Source organism: Lepidochelys kempii, chromosome 23 (genome assembly GCF_965140265.1).
Source record: "Lepidochelys kempii isolate rLepKem1 chromosome 23, rLepKem1.hap2, whole genome shotgun sequence".
NCBI lineage: Eukaryota > Metazoa > Chordata > Testudines > Cheloniidae > Lepidochelys > Lepidochelys kempii.
Genome location: NC_133278.1, coordinates 14,481,984 through 14,506,873, shown reverse-complemented (window position 1 = coordinate 14,506,873; position 24,890 = coordinate 14,481,984). Strand labels below are relative to the sequence as shown.

General features: G+C 62.5%; 3 protein-coding genes across 6 annotated transcripts in view; 2 read left to right on the top strand and 1 right to left on the bottom strand.

The window, feature by feature from the left end:
* The window catches only part of NOSIP (nitric oxide synthase interacting protein), a 357,930-nt gene that overhangs the window by 172,434 nt on the left and 160,606 nt on the right, over window positions 1–24,890 (top strand). The gene's annotated exons all lie outside the window — the stretch shown is intronic.
* Window positions 800–1,488, top strand: LOC140902031 (histone H4). Its single transcript, XM_073321637.1, has one exon. It carries the CDS (start codon window positions 830–832, stop codon window positions 1,139–1,141), a length of 312 nt encoding a protein of 103 aa, XP_073177738.1. The 5' UTR covers window positions 800–829; the 3' UTR covers window positions 1,142–1,488.
* On the bottom strand, window positions 3,657–24,881 carry LOC140901977 (RNA binding protein fox-1 homolog 3-like). 4 transcript variants are annotated; one of them, XM_073321497.1, is made up of 12 exons: window positions 24,437–24,881; window positions 18,923–19,156; window positions 11,585–11,728; window positions 11,246–11,299; window positions 10,668–10,760; window positions 10,346–10,406; window positions 9,995–10,048; window positions 9,359–9,491; window positions 9,087–9,126; window positions 8,329–8,396; window positions 7,867–7,939; window positions 3,657–7,402 (listed from the first exon to the last, which is right to left on the bottom strand). In XM_073321497.1, exons 1-12 carry the CDS (start codon window positions 24,521–24,523, stop codon window positions 7,358–7,360), a joined length of 1,086 nt encoding a protein of 361 aa, XP_073177598.1. In that variant the 5' UTR covers window positions 24,524–24,881; the 3' UTR covers window positions 3,657–7,357. The 4 variants fall into 4 exon arrangements, with proteins under 4 accessions (XP_073177598.1, XP_073177595.1, XP_073177596.1 ...); XM_073321494.1 differs by lacking the exon at window positions 24,437–24,881 and adding an exon at window positions 19,873–20,051; XM_073321495.1 differs by lacking the exons at window positions 8,329–8,396; window positions 24,437–24,881 and adding an exon at window positions 19,873–20,051.

Sequence of the window (24,890 nt, the reverse complement as noted above, 5' to 3'; positions counted from 1 at the left end):
ACAGACTAACACGGCTGCTCCTCTGAAAATAATAACCAGACTCATGACAAAAGACTCATGAGAGCTGGCAACACTGTGTAAAAACCTCTCAAGGCGGGAGCCTGAATTTCCACCTCTGATTCCCGCAAAACCCCCGAGTCTGGAGTCGCCCCAGGACGAGGGACAAAGCACCAGTAAAATGCCCGGTTTCTAATGCACCAATAACAAAGCGTTTGGAAGCTGGAAATCGATCGCCGCCCTCCTCGGGAGGCGCACGGAGAAAAAAGGGCGAGGGAGAGAAATCGGGGAGCGATTTGTGCACTGTTTAGTCCAACTGTGAGCTGGGGCCCCGGGGAGCTGACCTGCACGAGCCTCTCCGGGGAAGGAAATTAAATTGGTTTTTATTTCCAAGTGTGCAATGGGTAAATATTCAAAAGCGGGGGGTCTCCACAGCCACGGACGTGCGGGGGGTGCAGGGATGGTGGCTCACCGGCTTTGGGTGCTGGGCAGTGAGAAATAAACCTCTCCGTCCCCTACAGCTTTGGGGGGGGGGGGGGCTTGAAGGGGCTTTGCTTCCCAACCGTGTTTGCCGCTTCTCGCCGTGCCACACTCGAGCGCCAAACTCCCCTTTTTGAATTTAAAATTACCCGCGGTGTTCTGATTGGCTGAGAGGCGAAGGCCGCCGTCTCTCATTGGTGAGAGCCGGAAGCGTCCTTCTGTCAGGGCGAGGGGAGGGAGACGCAAGGGGTGACTGCGGTTTTCACTCAGGTCGGACACTGTGCTATATAAACCCCTGCAGGCCGCCCATTGTTTTGTATAGCGGGGAGGTTATCAGCTCTGTGTTTGCGAGATGTCTGGGCGCGGAAAGGGCGGTAAGGGGCTGGGGAAAGGCGGTGCTAAGAGACATCGCAAAGTGCTGCGGGATAACATTCAGGGCATTACGAAGCCTGCGATCCGCCGCTTGGCTCGTCGCGGCGGGGTGAAGCGTATCTCGGGGCTGATCTACGAGGAGACCCGCGGGGTGCTGAAGGTTTTCTTGGAGAACGTGATCCGCGACGCGGTGACTTACACCGAGCATGCCAAGCGGAAGACGGTGACCGCCATGGATGTGGTGTACGCCCTGAAACGCCAGGGGCGCACCCTGTACGGCTTCGGAGGCTGAGTCGGCTCTTAACCCCAAAAACTCATTTTCTAAGGTCCTTTTAAGGGCCACCCACCGGTGCACGGAAAGAGCTGGGTTTGCTCAGACTGGGCAGGGTTGTGGGGTCTGTGTGTAAATTACAGGTTTGGCTGGCTTTGCAGGATTACACCCTGTTTTTATTGAGCTGCTTTTGGCTAAACTGGTCTCTTAAATGCTACAAACCCACTGCACAATTAATGCTTCATGGCTACTTTGCTAGCAGTCTCTTGTGGTGTGCTTTTGCGCCGGTTATCATTTACCATTCACAGTTCTCTACAGTAGTTCACTCTGCCCCTGCAAAACATTAGTCCCGTATGTTACCCAGAGATCCATATTCTGCTGACTGGGATATGCTACCCTGTTGGCACATCCCTGCAGCGGGAATCTGTCCCCTCTGGGACCTGGTCCAGCCACTGATCCTGCAGCTGCACCTAGTTTCCTGCACACTCTGTGGATCAGTTCTGGCCAGACAAGAAATTCAGACTCTGCCTCTGGTTACATTTATGCTGCTATGAAACTTCTTAAAGCGGCTGGTGAGGTGTTGTTTTGCTGCTGCACCCAGAGATCCCTTGGCTTTCCAAACTCCCACCTGAGCTGCTGGGGGTGGCTGCTATGCTCTGCTCCACCCCCTCGCTCCCTTGGTTCCTCCACCAGGCACTGGGGGGAGCTCCCGTGTCCCTGGGGCCCCAGGAAGGTGGCTGAATGGCCTGGTGCAATGGAGGGGAGTCTGAGACACTTGGAAGCATAGCACAGTGGAGAAGGGCTGGGTCCCCTGGTGAGCCCCTGGCAGTACAGGCTCCCAAGGGTGAGGTTTGCACAGAATAAGCACCATTCTGGCACCCTCTTGTTGCCTCTGTCCCTAAAACTGGGCACCTAAATTCTCAGTAGAACTCGGGGGCCAGGAGCCCAGAACTCCTAGGGCCTGCCTAGGTGAGTCCTGGGGTTGGACGGGAGGGGGCTGCTAATGGCTGATACATGACAGCATCAAAAGTGCCTGTTGATCTGTAGGGTTGTTAGCGTGTTCATGATTCAAATCCACATTAAACTTGAAGCTGGCCTGGCCTGATTAAAACATGACCCACCACTTCCCAGTGAAACAGAAAACTTTATTTGGGGGGGGGCGCGGGAGGGATGAAAAACCAAGTGCAGCATGAGGAGAAATCGGGAGCCAGAAACAGGTTCCCTCCTTGGGACCAAATCATGTCACCGGACATCAAGGAGCGTTTAACAGAGCACCTGCCCATCACTGTGCCTTTCAATACAGTACAATAGGGATTTCTATCAAATACTCAAGACCCCAGCAGAGGGTCATTTTCCACAAGTACCTATAGGCAGCTGGCGGGGGGGGGGGGGGGTTGCAAAGACACAGAGGGGGGAAAAACAAAGCACTGTCTGAAATGCATTGTTTTTGTCATTGGCAGCATGTTGAAGCAGCCAGAAAGGAACCGTGGGAGTTTGATCAGCGGCAACGCCTGCATGAGGAACTGTCCTTTCGGAAGAATGGGACCAGTTCACAGACTCAGGTTTGCCCCTGCCTCTAGGGCTGAGCCTGGCCCTGTCTTCAGACGGCCCCCCTGCAGCACTATCGGGCGAATCCTCTGCTACCACCGGACCCCTTAGGCAACCTGCCGGCTGCACTGGGACACCGGCTGTCACCCACATTTAAAGGCCACTGTCCCCCAGCTTTGCACAGGCCCTCTCTAATGTACACGGTGCTAAAAATCTGGCCGCAGCTGGCAGCCCAGGGCTCCTGATGCGACTACTGCAGAAGGGAACAGGCTTGCAAACCGCCCCCCCCGCCCCCTCCCACCCACACACACGCACTAGAGACAGGGTTGACATGGGGAACAGTCATGGAGCAGGGTGATGTATCAGGGACCGAGAGCGAGGGAGGGAGAAAACGAGCTGCCAAGCAGGAAGATGAGATGCAGAGACGCTCCTAGAACAAGCTGCTGAATGTAGAAAATCAGGGAACAAGGGAGGAGGTGAAATAAGCAGCCCCAGTCCCTAAATACTAATACCACACCCCTGGACCAGCCCCCCTCTCCCCAAATAGCAGCCCTTACCCAGAACGCCCCTGAGCAGCCAGCTGGGGGAACCCAGTGCGGCTGTCTACACTCCAGCTTAGGTGGGTGTAACAAGTCGCTCAGGGATGCGGAAAAGCCACACACCCACACCCCGAATGCCGTAAGTTACACCGACCCAAGCGCCGGTGTGGACCTCCCCAAGCTTCTCCCACTGACCCAGCTACCACCGCTCATCGGGGGCAGATTAATTAAGAGCTCTCTCCCGCCGTCGGCTTTGCGCAGCTCCTGAAAATGGGCCCTGACTCTGTCCGCTGGGCAAAAGGGGTGAGACGAAGCGAGCAAGACAGACTGCAAAGAGGCGCAAGCAAGCGAAAGACAGGGGGCCTGGCGAGGAGAGAAAAAAGAAACAGCAGCACAGAATTCATGTCCCCCGCAGATTTTCTTTTCCCCGCCCCGTAGAATAATCGATTCTGCCGGGGAGGCGCGACAAGGCCAACGTGCCCCCTCCCTCGCCGCAGCTGCTGCTCCAGCCCCTGGTGAGCGAAAGGTGTCCCTGCAGCGCCTCCCCGGCAGAATGGATTATTCTACGGGGCAGGGAAAGGAAAGTCCGCGGGGGACGTGAATTCTGCGCTTATGTTTTTGTGAAGAAGCCGGGGGAACAACCCTCCCACTTTCAAAGGGAGCCAGGAGCGAGACAGAGAGAGAGAAAGCGAGCACAGCAAGGCGGGACGAGCAAAAGGGCCGAGCAAGAGCAAGCAAGCAAAAGAGGAAGAGCACAACAGGAGAAACCGAGCGAGCGAGCATGCAGGGGGCAGGTAAGCAAAGGGGCCAGCAAGATAGGGCGCAACAGTAGAGCAAGAGAGAAAGACAGAGCAGCGGGGGGAGCAAACCGGAGCAGAGACAGAGAAAGAGTCAGCCAACGGCGAGGCAAGTAAAGAGCAAGCGGAGGAGAGCGAGCAGCAAGCAGGGGAAGAGAGCGCAGCAAGCAGAGGCGAGCAAGTGAGTGCATCGCTGGGTGAGCAAAGGGGCCAGCATGCGAGAGCGAACGAGAACGGGCTGCCGGGCAAGCAAACAGCAGCACCGAAGACAGAGAGCGAAACGCCAGGCCGGCAAAGGCGTGAGCGAAAGAGGTGAGGCCAGAGGTCAGTAAAAGTGGAGCAGGGGCAAGAGAGAGAACGTGGCAGGACGAGCAAACGAGTGAGCGCATCTGAGCAGCCTGGCAAGCGAAGGGGAGAGCAAGCAAGACCAAGGCCGGGCTACATCACCCCGAGTGATCTAACAGGCTGATTTAAATGCCGGTGTAGGCAGCGCTGTGTGGCCAGAAACGAGCCAGACCGGCAGGGTGAGCAAAGGCAGGGATGGGTGAGGGCACAGAGAGCAGGAGACGGGCTGGACGAGCAAAAAGGGTGCGTCGGGGCAAGCGTGCGGGCGAGCAGGCATGGGAGAGGGACTGGAGCGGAGAGGCGCGTGCCGGAGGGTGAGTGCATGGCCAGCGCTGGGAGGAGACGCCCGGAGAGAGCAGGGCTCAGTCAGCGAAGGAGCGAACGCCTGCCGCTGGGCGAGCGAAAGACACGCACCATCGCAGGCGAGCAAGGGGGGGGCGAGCGGGCTGGAGCTAAAGCGAGGGAGAGCTAGCGTAAGCAGCCGGGCGAGCAAAGGGGAGAAAGATCCCGAGCCACGTCGGCGCAGACAGAGGGGTCCCTGCATTGCCCCCCGCTTGCCTTTGCCCTAGGGTTTGTCACACACACACACATACAGCCCCCCCAGCAGGCCTGGCCCACTGTGAAACAACCCACAAAGCAGGAAGTGCTGGGGGAGCAGGATGAGAAAGGCCACACCCTGAATGCAGGGTGGGGGGACGGGACTGCTGTCAGTGACCCCACGGGGGCAGCAGGGAGTAAAGCCCTCCATGCTCTCACTTCCCCAGGGTCTGAGCCTCTGGGCCCACAGAGGCAACCTCACGGTGGCGGGCACCTGAGGGCCATGGGGCTGGGGGGCAAACCCAGCCGGGATGGGGCACTGACGGGGAGCGATGCAGCCAGGAGCCCTACACTGAGGACAGGTCTATCCCGGTTGACCGTGTGGCTTTCCTGCTCCATACGACTGGGACAGCTTGTGGGGGGGGACCCGACATCTCACCCGCCCCATCCTGCCACGAGCTGGGTCCTGCTCCCAGGTGGCACAGGGCAGTGGGGGCTGCGCCCGCCTGCAGACACCAAGACAGGCCTGGGTGAAGCCGCTAGGGGGTTGACCTCGCTGTAATGCCCAGTGCCGAGGGGCCGGGACTCCCGCCAGGAACCAGCCGCGGGAGGAAGGGACAGAGCAGGGAGAGGCGAGAGACAGAAACACAGCTCGAGAGAGACAGAGTGTGAAAGGACAGAGAGAAGAACTGAGATCAGAGCTTTATTACAACACGAGAAAACGGGGAAAGGAGAAAGACTTTGGCAGTCACGAGCTTTCCCTGAGAGACTGAGCTGGGGCGCGAAGCTGGGAGAAGACCCTGAAATCCGCCACGGTTCAAACACCTCAGCACTCAACCTGCTGTCAATGCGACCCCCAGCCAGGGACACCACATCAGACAGGCCCCCCTACCTAGTTCTTTGCTGAGCACAAAAGACACACACACACACACACCCCCACAGCACCAGTGCGGAGCCGAAAGAGCGCAGGATGCATGCGGGAGACAGGAGCAATGCGGGTGGGGAGAAGGCTGCAGAGAAATGGAGAGAGACGGGGTAGGGGGTGAACAGCGGGGAGAGCTGGGCACTAGCTGGAAAAGGAATTCAGTCAACATCAGGTCCCAGGGGCCAGATGCTGGAGATTCAGTCCCATCTTCCCTGCTTAGCTGAGGCCTCTGGCCACGATCCTGGGCCCTGATGGCCTGTGATGGGATGTTAGTTGGGGTGGGATCTGAGTTACTACAGAGAATTCCTTCCTGGTGAGTCTTGCCCCTATGCTCAGGGTTTAGCTGATCGTCATATTTGGGGTGGGGAAGGAATTTTCCTCCAGGGCAGATGGGCAGAGGCCCTGGGGTTTTTTCGCCTTCCTCTGCAGTGTGGGGCATGGGGTCACTTGCTGGAGGATTCTCTGCACCTTGAAGTCTTTAAACCACGATTTGAGGACTTCAGTAGCTCTGACACAGGTCAGGGGTTTGTTACAGGAGTGGGTGGGTGAGATTCTGTGGCCTGCGTTGTGCAGGAGGTCAGACTAGACGATCACCATGGTCCCTTCTGACCTTAAAGTCCAGGAGCCTCTGAGCCCCAGGTTTAGAATTTCCCTGGCTTTTCTTTTTTCACCAGCCTCTACGGCAGTGGTTCTCAACCGGGGGGGGGAGGGATGCTGAGGTCTTCTGGGGGGTACGTCCACTCAGCTAGCTAGTTGTCCAGTTTTACAGCAGGTGACATAAAAAGCACCAGCCAAGTCGTTAACATTTCATACAGACGAGGCCTGGCTTATGCTGCTCTCTAGACTGTATTCTACGGTAACGTATCGCGGGGATTCACACTGTATTAGACATTTACTCACGTGTGCAAGCCAGGGCTAAAAGTCTCAGAGAGTATGTCCCTCCTTGCCCCAACATGCTCTAAAAACCCCAGAGGGGTTGGAAATATTGACCAGAGCAGCAGCTGAGTGTAAACCCTGGGGCGAGCACATTCAGCAGGTTGACGTCGTTTTTAAGAGGGGTGAAACACGGGGGTAGGGAAGACAAATTGGACGCCTGAACGGGGTACGGTCAGCAGGGAGGGTTGAGGACCACTGATCAAAAAGACCGAGCCCCACTCGGTAACCCCCTTACGCCCCCGGGTGTGATGCAGGCGTCAGATATTAAACACTGGCCAAATTCACCCTCATCTCCACTCCCTGGTGGGCAGCGGTGTTCCCCTCTCTGCATGTACCAACCCCATTGTCTCTATGGCCAGGGGACCGGGGCCAGGCAGGATCTGACAGATGCTGGGGCCAGGTGGAGTTCCACAGGGGGATTCTGCGTAACGGGTCTGGGGTGCTAGGGCTGGACTGGGTGTCCCGACCCGTCCGGGACACTCTGTGTTGGGAGCAGGGGACTTGATGTAAAGTGCCCCCCCCGGCCCGTCCCTATCCACACCGAGATCTCAGAGCCCACTGCCCAGGCCCCTTCCCGTCACGGCCGCCGGCCTTCGCAGCCCCTGGTTCCTCAGTACGGCGTGAAGCGGTTGTACCCTCCGCGGTACAGGCTGGCCTGCCGGGGCAGAGAAGGGTCCATTAGCATCAGCTGTTCGGTGGGGTGGGGCATAAGGGGGCACAAAGCGGGCATGGGTGGGGTGAGAGAGGGAGGGCGCACAGGCAGGGCGGAGTGCGTGTCTGGGGGCAGGCTGCCTGGCAGGGTCTGGGGGGAGCGGTCTCCCAGATGGGACTGGTGTTCTGGACAGGGTGGGGGAGGCTGCCAGGCTGGGCTTAAGGGCATGAGCGGATCTGTCCAGGCAACCGCCTCAGCCCGTGAGCAGAGCCCCCTTCCTGGGTAGGACCAGTCTGTCGGCTGGGGGCCGTGTTCAGGGAGACCCTCTGCCAGGGAGGAGCAGGGCCACCCGTGAGGCAGGGAGGGGGCCGGAACGTGCCAGCCTGACGTGGGGTGAGACAGGGAGAGGAACGGGGCTGGGGGGCAGTCCCGACGCGGGCCGGGGAGTCCCGCCGGCTGCTGCTCACCATGGCTCCGACGCCGTAGGCTGGAGCGACGGCATGGTGGTAAGGATCCGCCGCGGTGTAGACCCGGCCGTACCTGGGGGAACCGAGCAGAGGCCGGTGTTCGGGAGTGAGCACGCGCGGGTGCCCACGCCCACACAGCCAGCTACGCGAGGAGGAGCTGGTCGCACCAGTGCCTGAACCGGCGGGGAATCTGCCCCTCCCACTCCGAAAAATGGGCCCCGCACTTTTAAAAAAAGGAACATAAGGGCAGCATTCATGTCCCCTCCCGATTACTTTCTCCCCCTGCAGAACAATTGATTCTCCCGGGGGAGGCGCTGCAGTTACACCTTTCGCCCACCAGGGGCTGCTGCGGGCGCCAGAAGAGACTGGGGACCGGGAGGGGGCGCGCTGGCCTCGGGGGGGCGGGGGGGCCCCCGCTTCTACGGCGCCCTTGGCTGGTACTCCCCTCGCCCCGACACTTACCCGTCGGTGTACGCCGCTGCGGCTGCGGCCGCCCCGGGGGGTTGTGCCACCCGGTACGCTGCATAGCCCTGAAACAGCCGGGAAGGGGGGTGAGCCCTGGGTCCTGAGCCCCTGGGTCCCGCACCCCCACCCGTGACAGCCTCCAAGGGCAGAGCATGGCGGGGGCGGGGGGCAGCTTCCCTAATCGCTCCTGTTCCACAACGAAGGACCAGGGCTCCGTCCGCCAGCTCATTCCCGGGGAGCAGGAGTCTCCGTGCGCACCCCAGGGAGGAAAGGGGCACTAAGGGGGTATGTGCGGGGGGGGGGGTCCAGTCTCAGGCTGTAACCCCTCCCCTTTTCCTCCCTCTGAGGTTGAGACAGACGGATTCCCAAACCCCAGCCCCATACGCTGGCACAATCTGAGCCCCCCACACACACACACACACACCCCTCCCCGGAGTGTGGGGCAGGGGTTCAGGAGCCCGGGATGACCCCGCAGCAGCCCAGAGAGACAGGGGACCTGGGGGGAGGAGGGGGGAAGACGTGCCCCGCACTGGTACAGTCTGGGTATAACCCCCCACACACACACACACACACCCCTCCCTGGAGTGTGGGGCAGGGATTCAGGAGCCCGGGATGATCCCGCAGCAGCCCAGAGAGACAGGGGACCTGGGGGGACGGAGGGGGGAGACGTGCCCCGCACTGGTACAGTCCGGGTATAACCCCCCCCCACACACACACACACACACAACACGCCCACCAGCGCACCAGGGACTTACATAGACGTCGGTGCCGTAAAGCCCATCCGGGTACACCACACTGGGGAAAGGAGATGCGTCAGCTCCGGCCGTAAGCCCCCCACCAGCACTGACTACACTCCCCCTACGTCCCCGCCCCAGCTCCAGCTCCTCCGGCCGCGGGGGGCACAGAAAGTTCCCCTCCAAAATTTTATTCCTATGCCCCCTCCGCCCTCCCGACCACCAGGATCAACCCCCACGCCCCCCCCAAACATCCATTCCCGCCGGCACCCCCCACGGCCCCGCTGGCTCACCTCCCGTAGGCAGGGACGGGCGACGGGGCGGGAGCTGCCCGGATAGGGCTGTAAATGGCTCGGCCACGGCCCCGCAGGCCCCCACGATAGGCCAGCGCCGCCGGGGCCACCATCGGGTAGGGGATGGTGGCCACTGGGGACAGAGCAGATGGTCAGCACCACAGGGTGTGAGTGGGGGCGGGGGGGATATAGGGGGCGACTGGGGGATGGGAAAGGGATAGGGAGGGGCAGGCACGGGCAGTGGGTATAATCGGCCAGGGGAGGGGTGGGGGGCCCCACCCACGCTCTGCCCTGAGCTGCAGCCCTTGCTCCCCCCCTCCCCCAAAACTGGTGGGGGCTCGGGCCAGCCACCGGCCATGGTGGGGGGTGGAGGGGGCTCAGGGCTCCGGCCGGGGGGGGGATGTAGGGGCAGGGCCTCAGGCTGAAAGGGGAGGGGCTAGCCTCCCTGAAAGGGGGGGTTCACCCGCCGCCCGTGATGGGGGGCATCATGGCGAAGCAGGTGACAGGGGACGTAGTGGGGGCAGGAACAGAGAAAATCCTCGTGGGGCAGGACGGGCCAGGAGGATGGAGATGCCGGCCGGGGGGGGGGCAGGCTGGGGAGACACAAGGGCAGGAGGGAGAAAGGAGAAGTCCCACCTGTGTAGAGGTCGGGGGCATAGACAGCGCCAACCAAGGGGTTGATCTTCCAACCTAGCCGCAGAGGGAGACAGAGAGAAGGGGGAGCATCAGCGCGGACGGAGGGGCCCCAGCCCCCCTTCCCTCCCTGCCCCTCCTCCCCCCCCACACACACCCCAGGTCGGCCCAGGGCACCGGCCTCTCCCCACAGACCCTGCCTGGGGCACGTCAGAGACAGGGGCCGCCGTCGGACGGGGGCCAGCAGCAGGAGGGGCCTGCAGCGTGGCTGAGCCAGGCTGGGGGGCGGGGGGGGGCCCTGCCGGGGGGGGGAGGGGGAGCCACACCTCACCTCCCGCCCCCGCCCCCTTGTACCGTTCACCGCAGGCGCTGCCGGAGGCTTCTTGGTGACCACACGGGCCGTGGCGTTGTTCACCTGCCGGGGGGAGGGAGGGAGAGGTGAGCGAGTCTGGGGTCACGGCACAGCCTGCCCCCCACACACACACCGCCCCGGGGCTCAGAGCCAAGACACCGGACCCCACCCCTGCCCTGCGCGCAGGGGGTCCCGCCCGTACTGCAAACTCCCTGTGCCAGCTCCCCACACCCCCCCCCACACCAGCCGGGCACAGAGCAAAGCTGCCCCCCCCGAGTGAAACCACCTGGGTTCCCCCCCCCCAACGCGCCACGGGGCACTGACCTCAATTTTCCTGCCCTCCACAACGGTGCTGTTCAGCTTCTCTCGCGCCTGGTCGGCGTCCTGGCTGCTGTCGAAGGTCACAAAGCCGAAACCCTGCAGGGCGGGGAGAGGCCGGGGAAGGATTAGCCCGCGGCTGGCTGGGGAGAGGGGGGGGTTACGGGGGGGGGACCCAAGGGGTCATGGGGCTGCCCTGGCCAGGCCCCGCTGGGGGCTTTTAAACCCTGCCACGTCCCCCTCTTTTGTCCCCCTCGGGCTCGAGGGGTTCCCACCCCACACAGCTCCTCCTCCGCCCAGTGACACACACACGCCACGTTCCTCCCTGCCCCACGTCCCTTCTGGGCCCTCCCGCACGGGGGTCAGCGTCGCGGCCAGCCGGGGGCAAAGCCTTGGCTGCAGAAACCCAACCGTGCCCCCGAGCCACGGCGGGCGGGCGCTGCCCACTGGGTGGGCTCTGCTTCCGGACAATCCAGCGGCTGCCCCCCCCCCGCTTTCAGCAAGGCCAGGAATGTCCCCCGCCACCACCAGCCCCTGCTGGGACCTCCCCCTCCCGCCCCCCGCCCACACCGGCACCTCCGCACCTTAGAACCACGTTCATTGAAGATGATTTCCACGTCTAGGATCTTCCCAAATTGCTTGAAAAGGGGGGCGGGCGGGCGGAGAGGACAAGACAGGAATCAGTGACCGACCCCTCCAGAACCCAGTGGGGCCCTGACCAACTGTGGGGCCCTAGAAGGGCCCTGGGTGTCACACACACACACACACACACACCATGGGTGCTACACAACCCCCCCCCCCCCCCGAGGCCATCTGGGCCATAGGTGGTACCTTGTCCCCTCATCACCACGGGGCTTGCTCACACACACACCCTATCTCTCAACCCCTGGACCATGAGCTCTACACCCCCACGTGGAACTCACCCCAAACATCTGCCGCAGGTCGGGGTCACGGAAGCGGAAGGGGATGTTGGAGACATGCAGCCGCTTGGGCTGGGATTTGCCGTCTTCGCTCTCCGCCTCCTGGCCATCTGGGCTGAGAGCGGCTGCGGGACTCTCCTCAGCTGGCTGGAGGGAACCCCAAGAGATAAACCGGACAGAGCTGGGGCAAAGAGACGCTGGGATCCCCGGCTAACCCCCACTGGAGCCCCAGGATCCCATTACACATGCACACACACCCCAGGATTCCCTGATATCCCCCCTCCCCTGGAATTCCCCGTTAACCCCCACAATGGGATCCCATCAGAACGGCCAGACTGGGTCAGACCAAAGGTCCATCTAGCCCAGTGTCCCGTCTATCGACAGTGGCCAGTGCCAGGTGCCCCAGAGGGAATGAACAGAACAGGGAATCATCAAGTGATCCATCCCCTGTCGCCCGTTCCCAGCTTCTGGCAAACAGCGGTTTAGGGATACCCAGAGCATGGGGGTTGCGTCCCTGACCATCTTGGCTCATAGCCATTGATGGATCTATCCCTCATGAATTTATCTCCTTTTGTTTAACCCAGTTCTACTTTTGAGCTTCACAACATCCCCTGGCGAGGAGTTCCACAGGTTGACTGTGCGCTGTGTGAAGAAATATTTCCTTGGGTTTATTTTAAACCTGCTGCTTATTAATCACACTGAGTGACCCTTGGTTCTTGTGTTATGTGAAGTGAAGTTATAACACTTCCCTTCTTCCTTTCTCCATGCCCTTTGTGATTTTATAGATCTCTATCGTATCCCCTCCTTAAACGTCTCTTTTCTATATTGAACAGGCCCAGGCTTTTTAGTCTCTCCTCGTTTGGAAGCTGTTCCATACCCTTTGTCATTTTTGTGGCCCTTCTCTGTACTTTTTCCCATTCTAATATATCTTTTTCGAGATCAGGCGACCAGAACTACACGCATTATTCAAGGTGTGGGCGGACCATGGCTTTATATGGTGGCATTATGATCTTTTCTGTCTTCTTATCTATCCATCTCCATGTGGTTTCTAACGTTGTTCACCTTTTTGACGCTGCTGCACACGGAGTGGGTGTTTTCAGAGAACTCTCCCCAATGACTCCAAGATCTCTTTCTTGAGTGGCAGCAGCTAATTTAGATCCCCTCGTTTTGGATGTGGAGTTGGGATTATATTTCTCTTGACAAAAGACGCGTTGACTCTTCCCCAACAAATTATGTTCATCTGTGTGTCTGATCATTCTGTTCTTTACTAGAGCTTGCTACTGACGTCAGGCTTAACGGCCTGTAATTGCCAGAATCGCCTCTGGTGTCTTTTTTAAAAATCAGAGATACATCAGTCCTCCGCCAGGCACCTGGTCCAGAGGCTGATTTAAGCGATCGGTTACCTGCCGCAGTTATCAGTTCTGTGATTTCACATTTGAGTTCCTTCTGAACTCTTGGGTGAATCCCATCTGGCCCTGGTGACTTATTGCTGTTTAATGTATCAAATTGTTCCAGAACCTCCTCTACCGACACCTCAATCTGGGATCGTTCCTCAGATCTGTCACCTAAAAAGCATGGCTCAGGTGTAGGAATCTCCCTCCCATCCTCCGCAGTGAAGACCGATGCAAAGAATTCATTTAGCTTCTCCACAACGGCCTTGTCGTCCTTGAGGGCTGCCTTAGCACCTTGATCGGCCAGTGGCCCCACTGATTATTTGTCAGGCTTCCTGCTGCTGATGTACTTTAAAAATTTTTTTTGCTGCTAGTTTTGTGTCTTGTTAGCCGCTCTTCAAATTCTTTTTGGCCTCCCTAATTTTACCTTTACGGTTGACTTGCCAGAGTTGATGCTTCTATTTTCCTCAGTAGAATTTGACTTCTGGTTTTTGAAAGACATCCTCTCGTGTCTAATCACACCTCAGTTATTTAGCTATGGCCACAGAGTTTGTTTGTTTTGGGGGGAGGGGTCCTCTTACCTTTTTCTTTAAATTTGGGGGATTCATATAGTTGGAGCCTCTATCAGGGGGATTTTAAAAAGTTTCCATGCAGTTTACAGGCATTTCATTTTTGTGACCGCTCCCTCCCTTTGCCACCACATCAGGATCTCCTGCTATCTACCCTAGGACCCCAGGAGTCCCTTTTACACCTCTCCCCACTGATATTCCCCTTTCCCCTCCCACCCTGACCACCCTTGTCCTGCAGCACCTCTGCACTGGGGAGCTGCGGAGGGAACAGCCTTGACCATTTCACTGCAGGTTCAGTATTTCACGCCCATGTTCCTTCAGATAGTCGGTTCTGAGCCACTGAAACCTGCTGGGGGAGCTGCAAGTGCCGTCCCCACGCCCTCCATCCCCTGCAGCGTGGCGTGTGAACCAGGATCCAAGGACCTGAAGAACTGCCCCAGCCGGGGGAGACGGGCCCCTGGGCCCCCGGCATCGACGCCGGCCGGGACCGAGACGGCAGCTCTGGCTCCTGATTCCCAGGCCCAGGAGCAGGGGGTCTCCGGCCCCGTCAGCGTACAAGCCGGGGCGAGGGCGAGAGGGGATCCAGGGAGATTCAGGGCCTCTGGCTCCCAGCCTCCATGGGCCCACGCTGAGAGCCAGGTGTGCCCCGTTGCTGGGCGCAAGATGCTGAGCTCGGATCCCCGCCGTCGGGGAGCAGGCATGAACACACCCAGAGGTCCCGGGCTGTTGGGTTAGTACCCGGATCACACACGCCGGCACAAGCAAGGCAGTTAGTGAAGAGAAGCAGGGGGGTTTAGTGGGGGAGAGGGGGCCGGGACCGGCTTTTTCACTGCGCTAGGAGCTGAAGGAATCCCGCCCCCAGGGACGGACGCTCTCTCCTCTGTCCATGCAGACGGCTCAGCTCAGCCCAAGGCCTCAGATCTCAGACATCCTCCAATGCACGGGCCAAGATGCCGCATCCGGGGTCCGTCCGCCCGCCGGGAGGGTGTCGCCCACCGCCCGGAGCACAGCCGCCAGGTCAGAAGGCGTGAAACCGATTAACCCGGCTGGAGAGACGGGGTTGAACTTGTCTTTAACCTTCTCCCTGCGTTCACGCGGGCGGGGGGGGGATGTGTGTGCACGTGGGCGTGCATGGGTGTGCGTGCACATGAGGGTGTGCGTGCACATGGGGGGGGATGCGCACATGCCCATGTACCAGCCCAGGCATGGGGCTGCGTGCAAATGTGGGCATGCGCATGGTGAGAGGGCGTGGGGGGGACGTGTGCACTGCAGGGTGCGTGGGGGTGAACACGTGTGCACACAGTGGGCATGTGCAGGTCTGGGGGGTGCAATGCTCATGCAGCAGGGGTATCTGCAGTGCGAACACCCCCGTGCATGGGAGTGAAGCGTGGGTGTGCACCCTCAGCTCACACGCATGGGAGTAGGGGCGTGCATGCACGGCCTGACTGTATGTGAAGTGTCGGTGCGTCCGCGTACCACGTGGGTGTGTACAGCATCCGTGCAGGGGTGTGCAATGTGCTTACACCCCCCGTGGGTGTAATATGCTCATGCCGGCCTGTGTGTGCGCACGAGTGTTTGAAGCGTCCCTTTCCCTCGCCACATGAGCGGTCAGATGCCCTGCAGCCAAACCCGATGCTCTGCCCTGGGCAAGGGGGTTGACCCAGGCAGCTTCCCTCTCTCTAGCTATGCCCCCCCCCCTGCCCACCAGCCCTCCCTTTCCCTCCCCCAGCTCTGCACGCACCAGTCACCTAGCCCTGGAGTCGCTCCACTCTTAAAGACAAGTTCAACCGAGATCGCCCCCACCGAAGCCCAGGGACGGTATCCAGCCGGGAGGGGGGATGGGGGGGGGGGTGAGGGGTGCAGAGAGAAACTGAGGCAGGCAGGTGCGGCGCCGGGGGTGAGTAGGGATGATCGAGGCGGATCACGGATTAATGCTACGAGGCCCGAGAAACGTGACGAATTCCAAGATGCCTGGAACAAAAACCTGCTTTTGCCGGGAGATCTGCCAGAACCGCTGCCAACACCCCGGGGGGACCCTAGCCGGAGAGGGGGGGAAGAGACAGAGTCATTCGCCACATCGCTAGGAGTCAGATCCGCCGGCGGCCGCAGAAGGAGAGGCCCTCGGAGAAGGAACAAGCCGCCGCCCCCCGCCAGGCCTCGCACGGGCGCCCCGGGGATCTTATCCCACGCGAGCGTTCGCCGCCTCGCCGGGCTGGGAAGGTTGGCGGGCGTGGCTCGGAGGCGGGGTGAATTTTGCAGCCTTTCCAGGTGGATAAAGGTCCCAACACCCCCCCCATGAGAGCCGGGCCCTGCTTTTATCTGGGCGTAGCCGCAGCGTCTCACGGGGGGGGGGGGGTTCCAGGTGCCACTCGACGGGCAAAGATCTTTCTGATTGCAAGCCAGGCCTCGAGGACCCATTTCCCGGCGGGCAGGAGGCAAACGCTCGGCTGCAGAGCTTAAGCAGTCACATCATGGTGCACGCTACAGCCTTGGTCCCACGCAAGGGCCAAAAGGGGGGGGCACCCTGAAGCCCCCCCAAACCCCTCCCCTTTCCCCCAAGGGCCTGGGCCCGCCTGACCCCCGCCCCAGGGGCCCTGCCCCCAGCCAAGCCGGAGTGGGGTTGGGGAGAAAGCAGCCCCCTGCCTGTGTCCCCAAAGCCCGGGACTCCTGCCTAGGGCAGCTGGAGGGACCCAGACTCCCCACAGCTGCCCGCGCAGCTCTCCCTGACCTGGCTCCGGCCGTGGGGGGCAGGGGGCCGCGATGATAGGAGCCAGGCTGGGAGCTGTAGGGTGCCGGCATGGACCCTCCAACTCCACCTGTACTGGGCCGGGCGGGGGGGCCGCGGGCACCGGTCAGGGGTTGCTCTCAGCTGCCCTGCACCATGGGCAGGTGGAGGGTCCGCGCGGCCCCCATAACTGCCTGCACTCCCCGGCCAGGCTCCATGCTCGGCGGGGAGGAGGAAGAGGAGGGAAAAGAGCCACTCCCAGCAGCAGGGAGGCTCCCAGGAGGGAGGCAGGAACCTTGGCCGGCTGAAGTTGAAAGTGTAGACACGCCCTGCCCAGTCACCCCCCACGTCGGCGCTGAATCCCCGAGACCCAGTCTGTCAGGAGTCCGTAGAGGATTCGAGCACATTGTTGCAAACTCTCCCGCTATTTGGCCATTCTCTTAAATCCCCAGGTCTCAGAGTCATGTGATTATGAGCCGATCTCAACAAGCATTGACCATATAAAAACCCCTCAGAAACCTGGATGCTTCTCGCCCACCTGGCTGAGGAGAAAAGGTGGGAAACGGGACCTGAGGCCGAGTGCACAGAACCCGCTGTTGGCTGTTTTGCTCATCTCACGATTTTGGGGGGCACCGGGGGGTGGGGGGGGCTGCAATACTGATGTCACGGGTCTAAAGCGACCAGCTCAGCCTGGCAAGGGGGGAAAAGCGTCTGCCTTTGGGGGGGGCACGGCCCCCCCTTGCTGGCTCCACAAGGTGCTGCAAACAGAGAGTGCCCGAGCGACAGCTTCCAACAAACCCAGGACTCTGGGGGACCCCTCCCCCCCCACAACTACAAAGGTCCCTTCACAATCTGCTGCCCCCAAGCTCCTTCCAGACTCAGCCCGGACCTCCTGGAATCCCACTCCACACACACCAGCCTGGGGGAGCTGTCCAACCCCCCTCTACGGTACGCAGCTCTCCTGCCCCCCAGCCCCTTCCCGGGGTCCCGTGATCGGTACCGCGCTGCTGCGTCATTTACCGTCCCTGGTCCCTCGGCGTCGCTCTCACCCCAGGGCTGGAAGGCTCTCATCTGGCAAAGGGGCTGCACCCCTGGTTTGGTGGGGGGGGGGGCCGCAGGGTCGGTTGCTGCTGAGCAGAGCGGGGTGGGGGTGTGGGGGACTGTTTCTATGGCACAAAGGCATCTGAAATCTGCGGGGGGGGGGGCTGAGTAGGGGGGAGTGGAGGGCTCTGTGCCACCCCATTCTGGGTGTAGGGGGTAGGTGGGAGGGCACCAGAGATCCCCAATCAGTGCAAAAGCCCCGGGGTAAAGGGGGTGAGGGAAGGGGGGCACTGGTTCTCAGCACCCACCTCAGGGCTCCAGCCCTGAACCAGCAGCCCCAGGATTAGGGGGTGTCCAAGGGCAATCCATGCAGCCACCCACCTTCTCCCCCACCCCCATGTCCGTGCTGTCTGTCTGGGGACCCCAAGCAGCAGGGGCACGATCCGGATTGATGAGCAGCCCAGATGACGAGAGGGGGGCAGACTCTCGGGGGGAGTGAGGGGGGCTCCCTAGGGCAGGGAAGTGTCTCATTGGGGTTCCCGAGGGAAGGGGGGGCATGGCCCCTGTTTCCCACTGGGGTTCTGAGGACACCGCGTCCTTCCCGGAGCTATTTGTGGCTGGGCGTGGGGGGGTCGGGGGGGGGCCAGGAATGCACCATTTGTTCCATGTGGAGATAAACAGCTGCCGGCAGTGGGGGGGGGAGGGGGGGAAATCCGATCCGGGCAGGGCAGGCGACTCCATGACCCAATATGGGCAGAGAGCTCCGGAGCCCAGGCCAGAGGACGCCCAGCTGCCCCGAGACCGGAGGACCGGGGGGGGGGTGTCACCGTAACCCCCAGCACTGGGTGAGGCGGGGGGGCACGTGTAACACCGAACCTCGGGCCTCTGGGGCTGAGGGCACCTGGCTGTCAGCCAAGGCTGTGGCGTAAACGCATTTTATCTCCAAGGGGTCTCGGGGTGTGGGTTACCCGTGCCCCCCCTTTCCCCCCACAAACGCACAGATCTGGGCAGCTGAGGGTCCAGGCAAGGAGGGGGGGTGGGGGGTTAAGATCCAAACACCCCTGGGCCCCCATCACCCCAGGCTGGGGAGATTAACCCCTTCCCTAGGCTGGCGTGGGCCGAGCGGAGGCACCAGTACCAGAGGGGGGGGCTGGAAATGGACCCAAGGCCATATTCCTCCCATCCCCCGTGGCCCCAGATCCCAGCCCCACATGGGCCAGGGCAAGCCCAGCCCCTCTGCCGCTACGGAGTCGACACCGGTGCCCTCCAGCCATGCCCCCAATACGCCTCCGATGGGTGACACTGGGGGGCAGAGAACAGACACAGCATAGTGCCCCCCCCGATCCTCCCCCTATGGGCCCTGGGGGGCAGAGAATAGCCACAGCACTGTGAGCCCCAACCATGCCCCGACCCACCCCCTGGGGGGCAGAGCCTTTAGGCCACCTCCAGCTACCACTGCCCCATGCCAACATCTCTGCCCACTTGACACGGGGGAGGGGTTTCTGGGGGGAGCGGGAAGGTGGGCACAGGGAAGGGGACCCGGATACCTGGGGGTGGGGCCTGAGACACTCAGCAGAAGGAGGGGGTGGGAGGGCGAAGGGGGCCGGGCACTCACCGCGGGGGGAGGAGGCAGGGCTGGCCCCAGGGGCTCCGGCGGGGCGGCGTGCTCCGGGGGGGGCTGGCCAGCCGGGTAGAGACACAGGCCGTGCTCGGCGGGGGGCTGCGGCGGGTAGTCCTGCAGGGCGCCGGGCGGGCGGAACGGCGGGGCCAGCCGGGCCGGGGCCGGGGGGTACGGGGCGGGGTACGTCTGAGTCATGGGGTCGGCGGGGGCAGCTGCATCCTGGCTACCCTGCCGGGGGAAAGAAGAGGAGAAGTGAGACCCGGAGCAGGGGGCCAGTCCCTCCCCAGTCCCCACTTGGCACTGGGGAGAAAGGGGCCCCCTGGCCGGAGTAACAATCGGACATCGACGACGGCAGAGCTGAGAATAGAACCCAGGAGTCCTGGTTCCCCACCCCCGCTCTAATCACTAGACCTCCCCCCACCCCCAGATCTGGGGAGAGAACCCAGGAGTCCTGTCTCCTATCCCCCCCACTCTAACCCACCAGCCCCCACTCCCCTCCCAGAGCCAGGAAAGAACCCAGGAGTCCTGGCTCCTGGCCCCCCTCTGCTCTAACCACCAGCCCCCACTCCCCTCCCAGAGCCAGGAAAGAACCCAGGAGTCCTGGCTCCCAGCCCTGCCCCGCCCCCGCTCTAACCCAACAGCCCCCACTCCCCTCCCAGAGCCAGGAGAGAACCCAGGTGTCCTGGCTCCCAGCCCCTGCTCTAACCCAACAGCCCCCACTCCCCTCCCAGAGCCAGGAAAGAACCCAGGAGTCCTGGCTCCCAGCCCTGCCCCGCCCCCACCGCTCTAACCCAACAGCCCCCACGCCCCTCCCAGAGCCAGGAAAGAACCCAGGAGTCCTGGCTCCCCGTCCCCCTCTGTTCTAACCACCAGCCCCCACTCCCCTCCCAGAGCCAGGAGAGAACCCAGGAGTCCTGGCTCCCCGCCCGCCTCACTCGACCCACCTACACTGAGCACCAGCCCCATCCCAGCAGCTGCCTGGGGCCGCCCGGCCCGGCTGGGGGATGCTGGGGGGATGTAGCCTTTGTCCCCCAGCCCAGGGGCTATAAGGCCAGTGGGATGCAGACCCCTCCCCTCCTAGCAGCAGCCAATGGGAAGCGGGAGGGGCTGTGGGGGGGGCGTCCCATTGGCTGCCCCTTATCGACCCTCCCCCCGCCCCCCAGACCCTATTTGGGCTATGGCCTTTTTCAGCTGTTTGAGGATTTTCTAACCCTCCAGGGAGCAGCCCGACAGCTGCAGGATCTGCCGGGCCCCCCGGGACACCCCCCCTCAGTACCCCCTCCCAGGGAGAACCTGCCCCCCCAGGGGCCCCTCACTGACCTGGGGAGTCAGTGTCCCTGCCCCAGCCCCCGCCCTACTCGCTGCCCCCTGGCCCCCCACCCCAAGCGCGGGGGTGAACGCAGCACCCTGCTCCCCGGGGACTGGGCGGGAAGTGAGGGGTCCCTCCATCTCCCTCCGCACCCCTCCCTCCCCCCACTGCTCCCTCCATCCATCCCTCTCCGCCCCCTCCCACCTGCACACCCCTCCATCTCCCCACTGCTCCCTCCATCCATCCCTCTCCGCCCCCTCCCACCTGCACACCCCTCCATCTCCCCACTCACCCCTCCCTCCATCTATCCCCACCCCTCCCTCCCCCCACTGCTCCCTCCATCCATCCCTCTCCGCCCCCTCCCACCTGCACACCCCTCCATCTCCCCACTGCTCCCTCCACCCATCCCTCTCCGCCCCCTCCCACCTGCACACCCCTCCATCTCCCCACTGCTCCCTCCACCCATCCCTCTCCGCCCCCTCCCACCTGCACACCCCTCCCTCCCCCCACTGCTCCCTCCATCCATCCCTCTCCGCCCCCTCCCACCTGCACACCCCTCCATCTCCCCACTCACCCATCCCTCCATCTATCCCCACCCCTCCCTCCAGCTCCCTCCGCACCCCTCCCTCCCCCCACTGCTCCCTCCATCCATCCCTCTCCGCCCCCTCCCACCTGCACACCCCTCCATCTCCCCACTGCTCCCTCCATCCATCCCTCTCCGCCCCCTCCCACCTGCACACCCCTCCATCTCCCCACTCACCCCTCCCTCCATCTATCCCCACCCCTCCCTCCCCCCACTGCTCCCTCCATCCATCCCTCTCCGCCCCCTCCCACCTGCACACCCCTCCATCTCCCCACTGCTCCCTCCATCCATCCCTCTCCGCCCCCTCCCACCTGCACACCCCTCCATCTCCCCACTCACCCCTCCCTCCATCCATCCCCACCCCTCCCACCTGCACACCCCTCCATCTCCCCACTCACCCCTCCCTCCATCCATCCCCACCCCTCCCTCCAGCTCCCTCCGCACCCCTCCCACCTGCACACCCCTCCCCCCACTGCTCCCTCCATCCATCCCTCTCCACCCCCTCCCACCTGCACACCCCTCCATCTCCCCACTCACCCCTCCCTCCACCCCCCTCCATCCCCATCTCCCTCCTTCTCCTTACACAAGAATACTTCCACACCCCCCCCCACATACACACACTGACCTCCCCCCACATACCCTCTCTCCCTCCCCATGGACACACCTGCCTCCCCCCAACCACCCCTTTGGGATCTGAACCTCTCCCGGGTTCAGCCCGGTCCGTGCCTGGCCTGTGCCCCGCTGGGCTAACCGGGGTGGGGACTGGGGAGGTTGTTTCCTTTGTAATAGCCACTCGCACTAGATGGGAACAGCCCTGGCCCTGAGGTCCCCGTCCGGCAGGGTAAAGGGGCTTCAGCCCCCAGCACCGTTCGGCCCCCGCGGGGACCGGCCCCCCGCTGCCTTCGCGCCATGGCACCTGCTGAGCCACCAGGCCCCGGCCACGATTCGGAGCATCATTCGCCGACTTGGCGACTGGGCCCTGGGCTGACGCGCGGGGCCTGCCAAAGGCCGAAATGCCCGGACTTGACTTCTCCGGCAGTCGCGCTAAGACTTGGGGTCCCCTGGGCTCCAGATGGGGTCGGTTCCCCCCACCCCAAACACCCTTTTGGGGGGGGGGGGATGACTGTATAATAAAGCGGCAGGAAAACGTCTGGTGAGCCAAAACCGTAGCCGGCGTAACGGCCGAGCTGAGGGTTTAAATCGGGGGTGGCCAAACCGTGGCTCGCAAGCCACGTGTGGCTCTTTAACAGTTCAAGTGTGACCCATAGAGCCCCCGCACCCCCACGCCCCTGCCCATTCTCCGCCTACCAGACTGGAGGGGGGACTTGGGGTTTCTGCCCTGCGGGGAGAGGGGCCTGGGGGTTTCAGCCCTGGCAGGCGCCTCCCATGGGGCAGAGCCCTGGGCCCCCCTTCCCTGTAGGGCAGAAGCCCTGAGCCCCACCACCGGGCAGAAGCCCCGAGCTCCGGCAGGCGTGATTTTGAAGCCTCTGAAGGTTGCCGTGGGCCGCTCGGAGGGCAGCAAGTTTGGCCACCCCTGGTTTATACGGCTCCGGCACGTTTCTCTTAAACCCTCCAGGCTTTCCCCCATTCCCGCTCTCGAGGCAGGGCCCGTGGCTCCTTCCCCACGGCTTTCGGCCGCAGTGATGCGTCCCAAGCCAACCGCAGTCAAGCGGACGGGGCGAGCGGACGCGGGACAGTTTTGTGGAGACGACAGCCCCCGGGGGTCCTCCTTGTGGGGCAGCAGAGGGTCCCCGAGAAGCGGCTGGGGCCTGAGGCAGAGCTCTGACGGAGCGGGGGGAACAGCTGCAGCTGGGGGGCGGGTTATTGCAGACGGGTCACTCCGAATGCTGGGAGCAGGGGGGATAAAATCAGAGCCGGCGCTGGCCCAGTGAGGGCCCTTAGCAAGAATCATAGAATCATAGAATATCAGGGTTGGAAGGGACCCCAGAAGGTCATCTAGTCCAACCCCCTGCTCAAAGCAGGACCAATTCCCAGTTAAATCATCCCAGCCAGGGCTTTGTCAAGCCTGACCTTAAAAACCTCTAAGGAAGGAGATTCTACCACCTCCCTAAGAATATTTGCCCCCTCCCCCAAAAAAACCCACAATCCTAAAACAGGCAGGTTCTTAGAATAAAACGTGAAGGGGGGGGGGGATCTTGCTGCTCCAGGTCCTAAGCACTGGCTTAATCTGCCAACCTCACCCCCCATGTGGGGCCCAGCCTCTCATACATAGATAAGTCCCTCCCATCCACGTCTGCCCCCCCAGCCCCAACAGCTGCTTTTAGAAGCCGCTATCAAGGCATCTGGCTGGATATAAATAGCAACATCTTCCCCAATCACTCAAGGCCTGGTGGGGAGGGGGGCCGAGGGGGAGATGTGGGGGGGAGACAAAGGCCCATGGGCCCTGCCCCTCTGCATTCCGGTCCCCTGGAGGAGTGGGAGAGATGGGGGGGAGGGACAGGGATGCCACAAACCCCCATCACCCCTGCCCCTGGGGTGTCTCTAACCCGGGAGTGGGGGCAGTGCTGCATAAACACAATGTCCCCAGCTCCCCCCATTCCCTAGGGGCTGGGTCCCCCCTTCATGTCACACTTGACAACAGCCCCCTCCCACGTGGGACAGGCTCCGAAGGGAGGGGATCGGCAATGGGTCTCGGGAGAGGTGCCCGTGGGGGGGGGGGGGGACAGGTGCAGCAAGGGGTCAGGGATTGGGGGTGCCGCTACCTGCCCCATCTTGGAAAGCCACATCCAGTGGCCAAGTTGGCCAAACACCACAGCAGCAGACTCAGACCGGACCTGAGAAAAATGCCCCTCCGGCTTGACCTGTGGAACTCCCTGCTACATGATTGTGCGGAGAGCACAAGTTTAGCACGGGCTGCCCACTGATATGGCGAATGCGATCAGCCAGAGCGTGACAGGCTGGAAGCAGAAAGGACGGCGCCCCTGCTTCCTCTTGCTTTGGGGGCAAACCCCGACCCGAGGGAGCTGCTGGGGGAAGTTTCCCCTGGGAGCTGGTTATCCCCCCGAGCTGTGGGTTTCTGGCCCCTTCCTTTGTTGGGAGATGGAGCTGTGCCCCTTTCATCCAGTCCCCTCCGTGCAGCCCCAAGGCACAGCGGGGTTCCAGCGAGAGAGGCAGGGGATGGCGTGGGCGGGGACCTTTAAGCACGACTTACATCGGGGCTAACCAGGCCAGGGGGAGCACAGACCAGCAAGGGTTCCTGCCCCGCTGCAGAGGTGGGCGAGCATCCCTCTGCTCGAAGGTCAAACCCCCAAGGGTAAGGGCAGAAGGCGTGAATCCTGCAGCCCTTGGGGGACCTCTCAGACCCGGAGAAGCTGAATTTACTAGGCCCGGCCTCTCCAGCCTTCCCCCAGAGCTGCAAATAGCTCTTCCCATACATGGCCACCCGTCTCCGCTATCTGACCTCCCGGGAGACGGAGGCCCCCCGAATGGAGACGAGGAATCCAGGGAGCAAGGGGTTATCTCCCCGCGGTGCTGACAGGCGCGCGGTGTTACAGACGCCCCTTCGAATTCCCCCGGGGGGCTCCCGGCTCCCGGGCCTGGCCGGTCACTGCCGGGGGGGCACAGATACGCACACACACAGATGGGAAGCGGGTACCTGAACCAGGCCGGGATAGCACTGGGGCACCTGCGGGTAGACGGGCAGGCTGTACGGGTGTAGCACGACGGCCGGAGAGGACAGCATGGCTCGTAGGCCCCGGCCCCACACCGGGCGGCACGGCGAGGGTCCCGCAGCCCCGGCAGCCAGCTAAGCGGGGTCCGTCTCTCCGCCCCGAGCTGTGCGTTTGGCACTCGGCGGAGGGGGAGGGAGCCGGGGGCTGAGTGGCAGCTGGGACGGTGCCACTGAGCGACACCGACAGCTGCCGGGCCTTGGTGACGCTGCTCCAGGTGCGGGGGGCCTGGGCCCCCCCCCACCTCCCTCCTCGGAGACAGGGCCGGGCTGACCCCAAAAGCGGCTCCTGCTCCCAGCTGTTCCCAAGCACCTGCTCCAGAGCCCCGCACGGGCGGAGGGGTGAGAGACGAGTCCTGGGCACAGACCGCCACGTGCCTGG

Coding starts and splice junctions, on each gene's coding strand:
- LOC140902031 (XM_073321637.1), top strand. CDS start 830: ATGTCTGGGCGCGGAAAGGGCGGTAAGGGGCTGGGGAAAGGCGGTGCT.
- LOC140901977 (XM_073321497.1), bottom strand. CDS start 24,523: ATGCTGTCCTCTCCGGCCGTCGTGCTACACCCGTACAGCCTGCCCGTC. Junction 11,300..11,584: donor ACCTGCGGCAGATGTTTGGG/GTGAGTTCCACG, acceptor CCCCTTTTCAAG/CAATTTGGGAAGATCCTAGA. Junction 10,761..11,245: donor TCAATGAACGTGGTTCTAAG/GTGCGGAGGTGC, acceptor CCCGCCCTGCAG/GGTTTCGGCTTTGTGACCTT.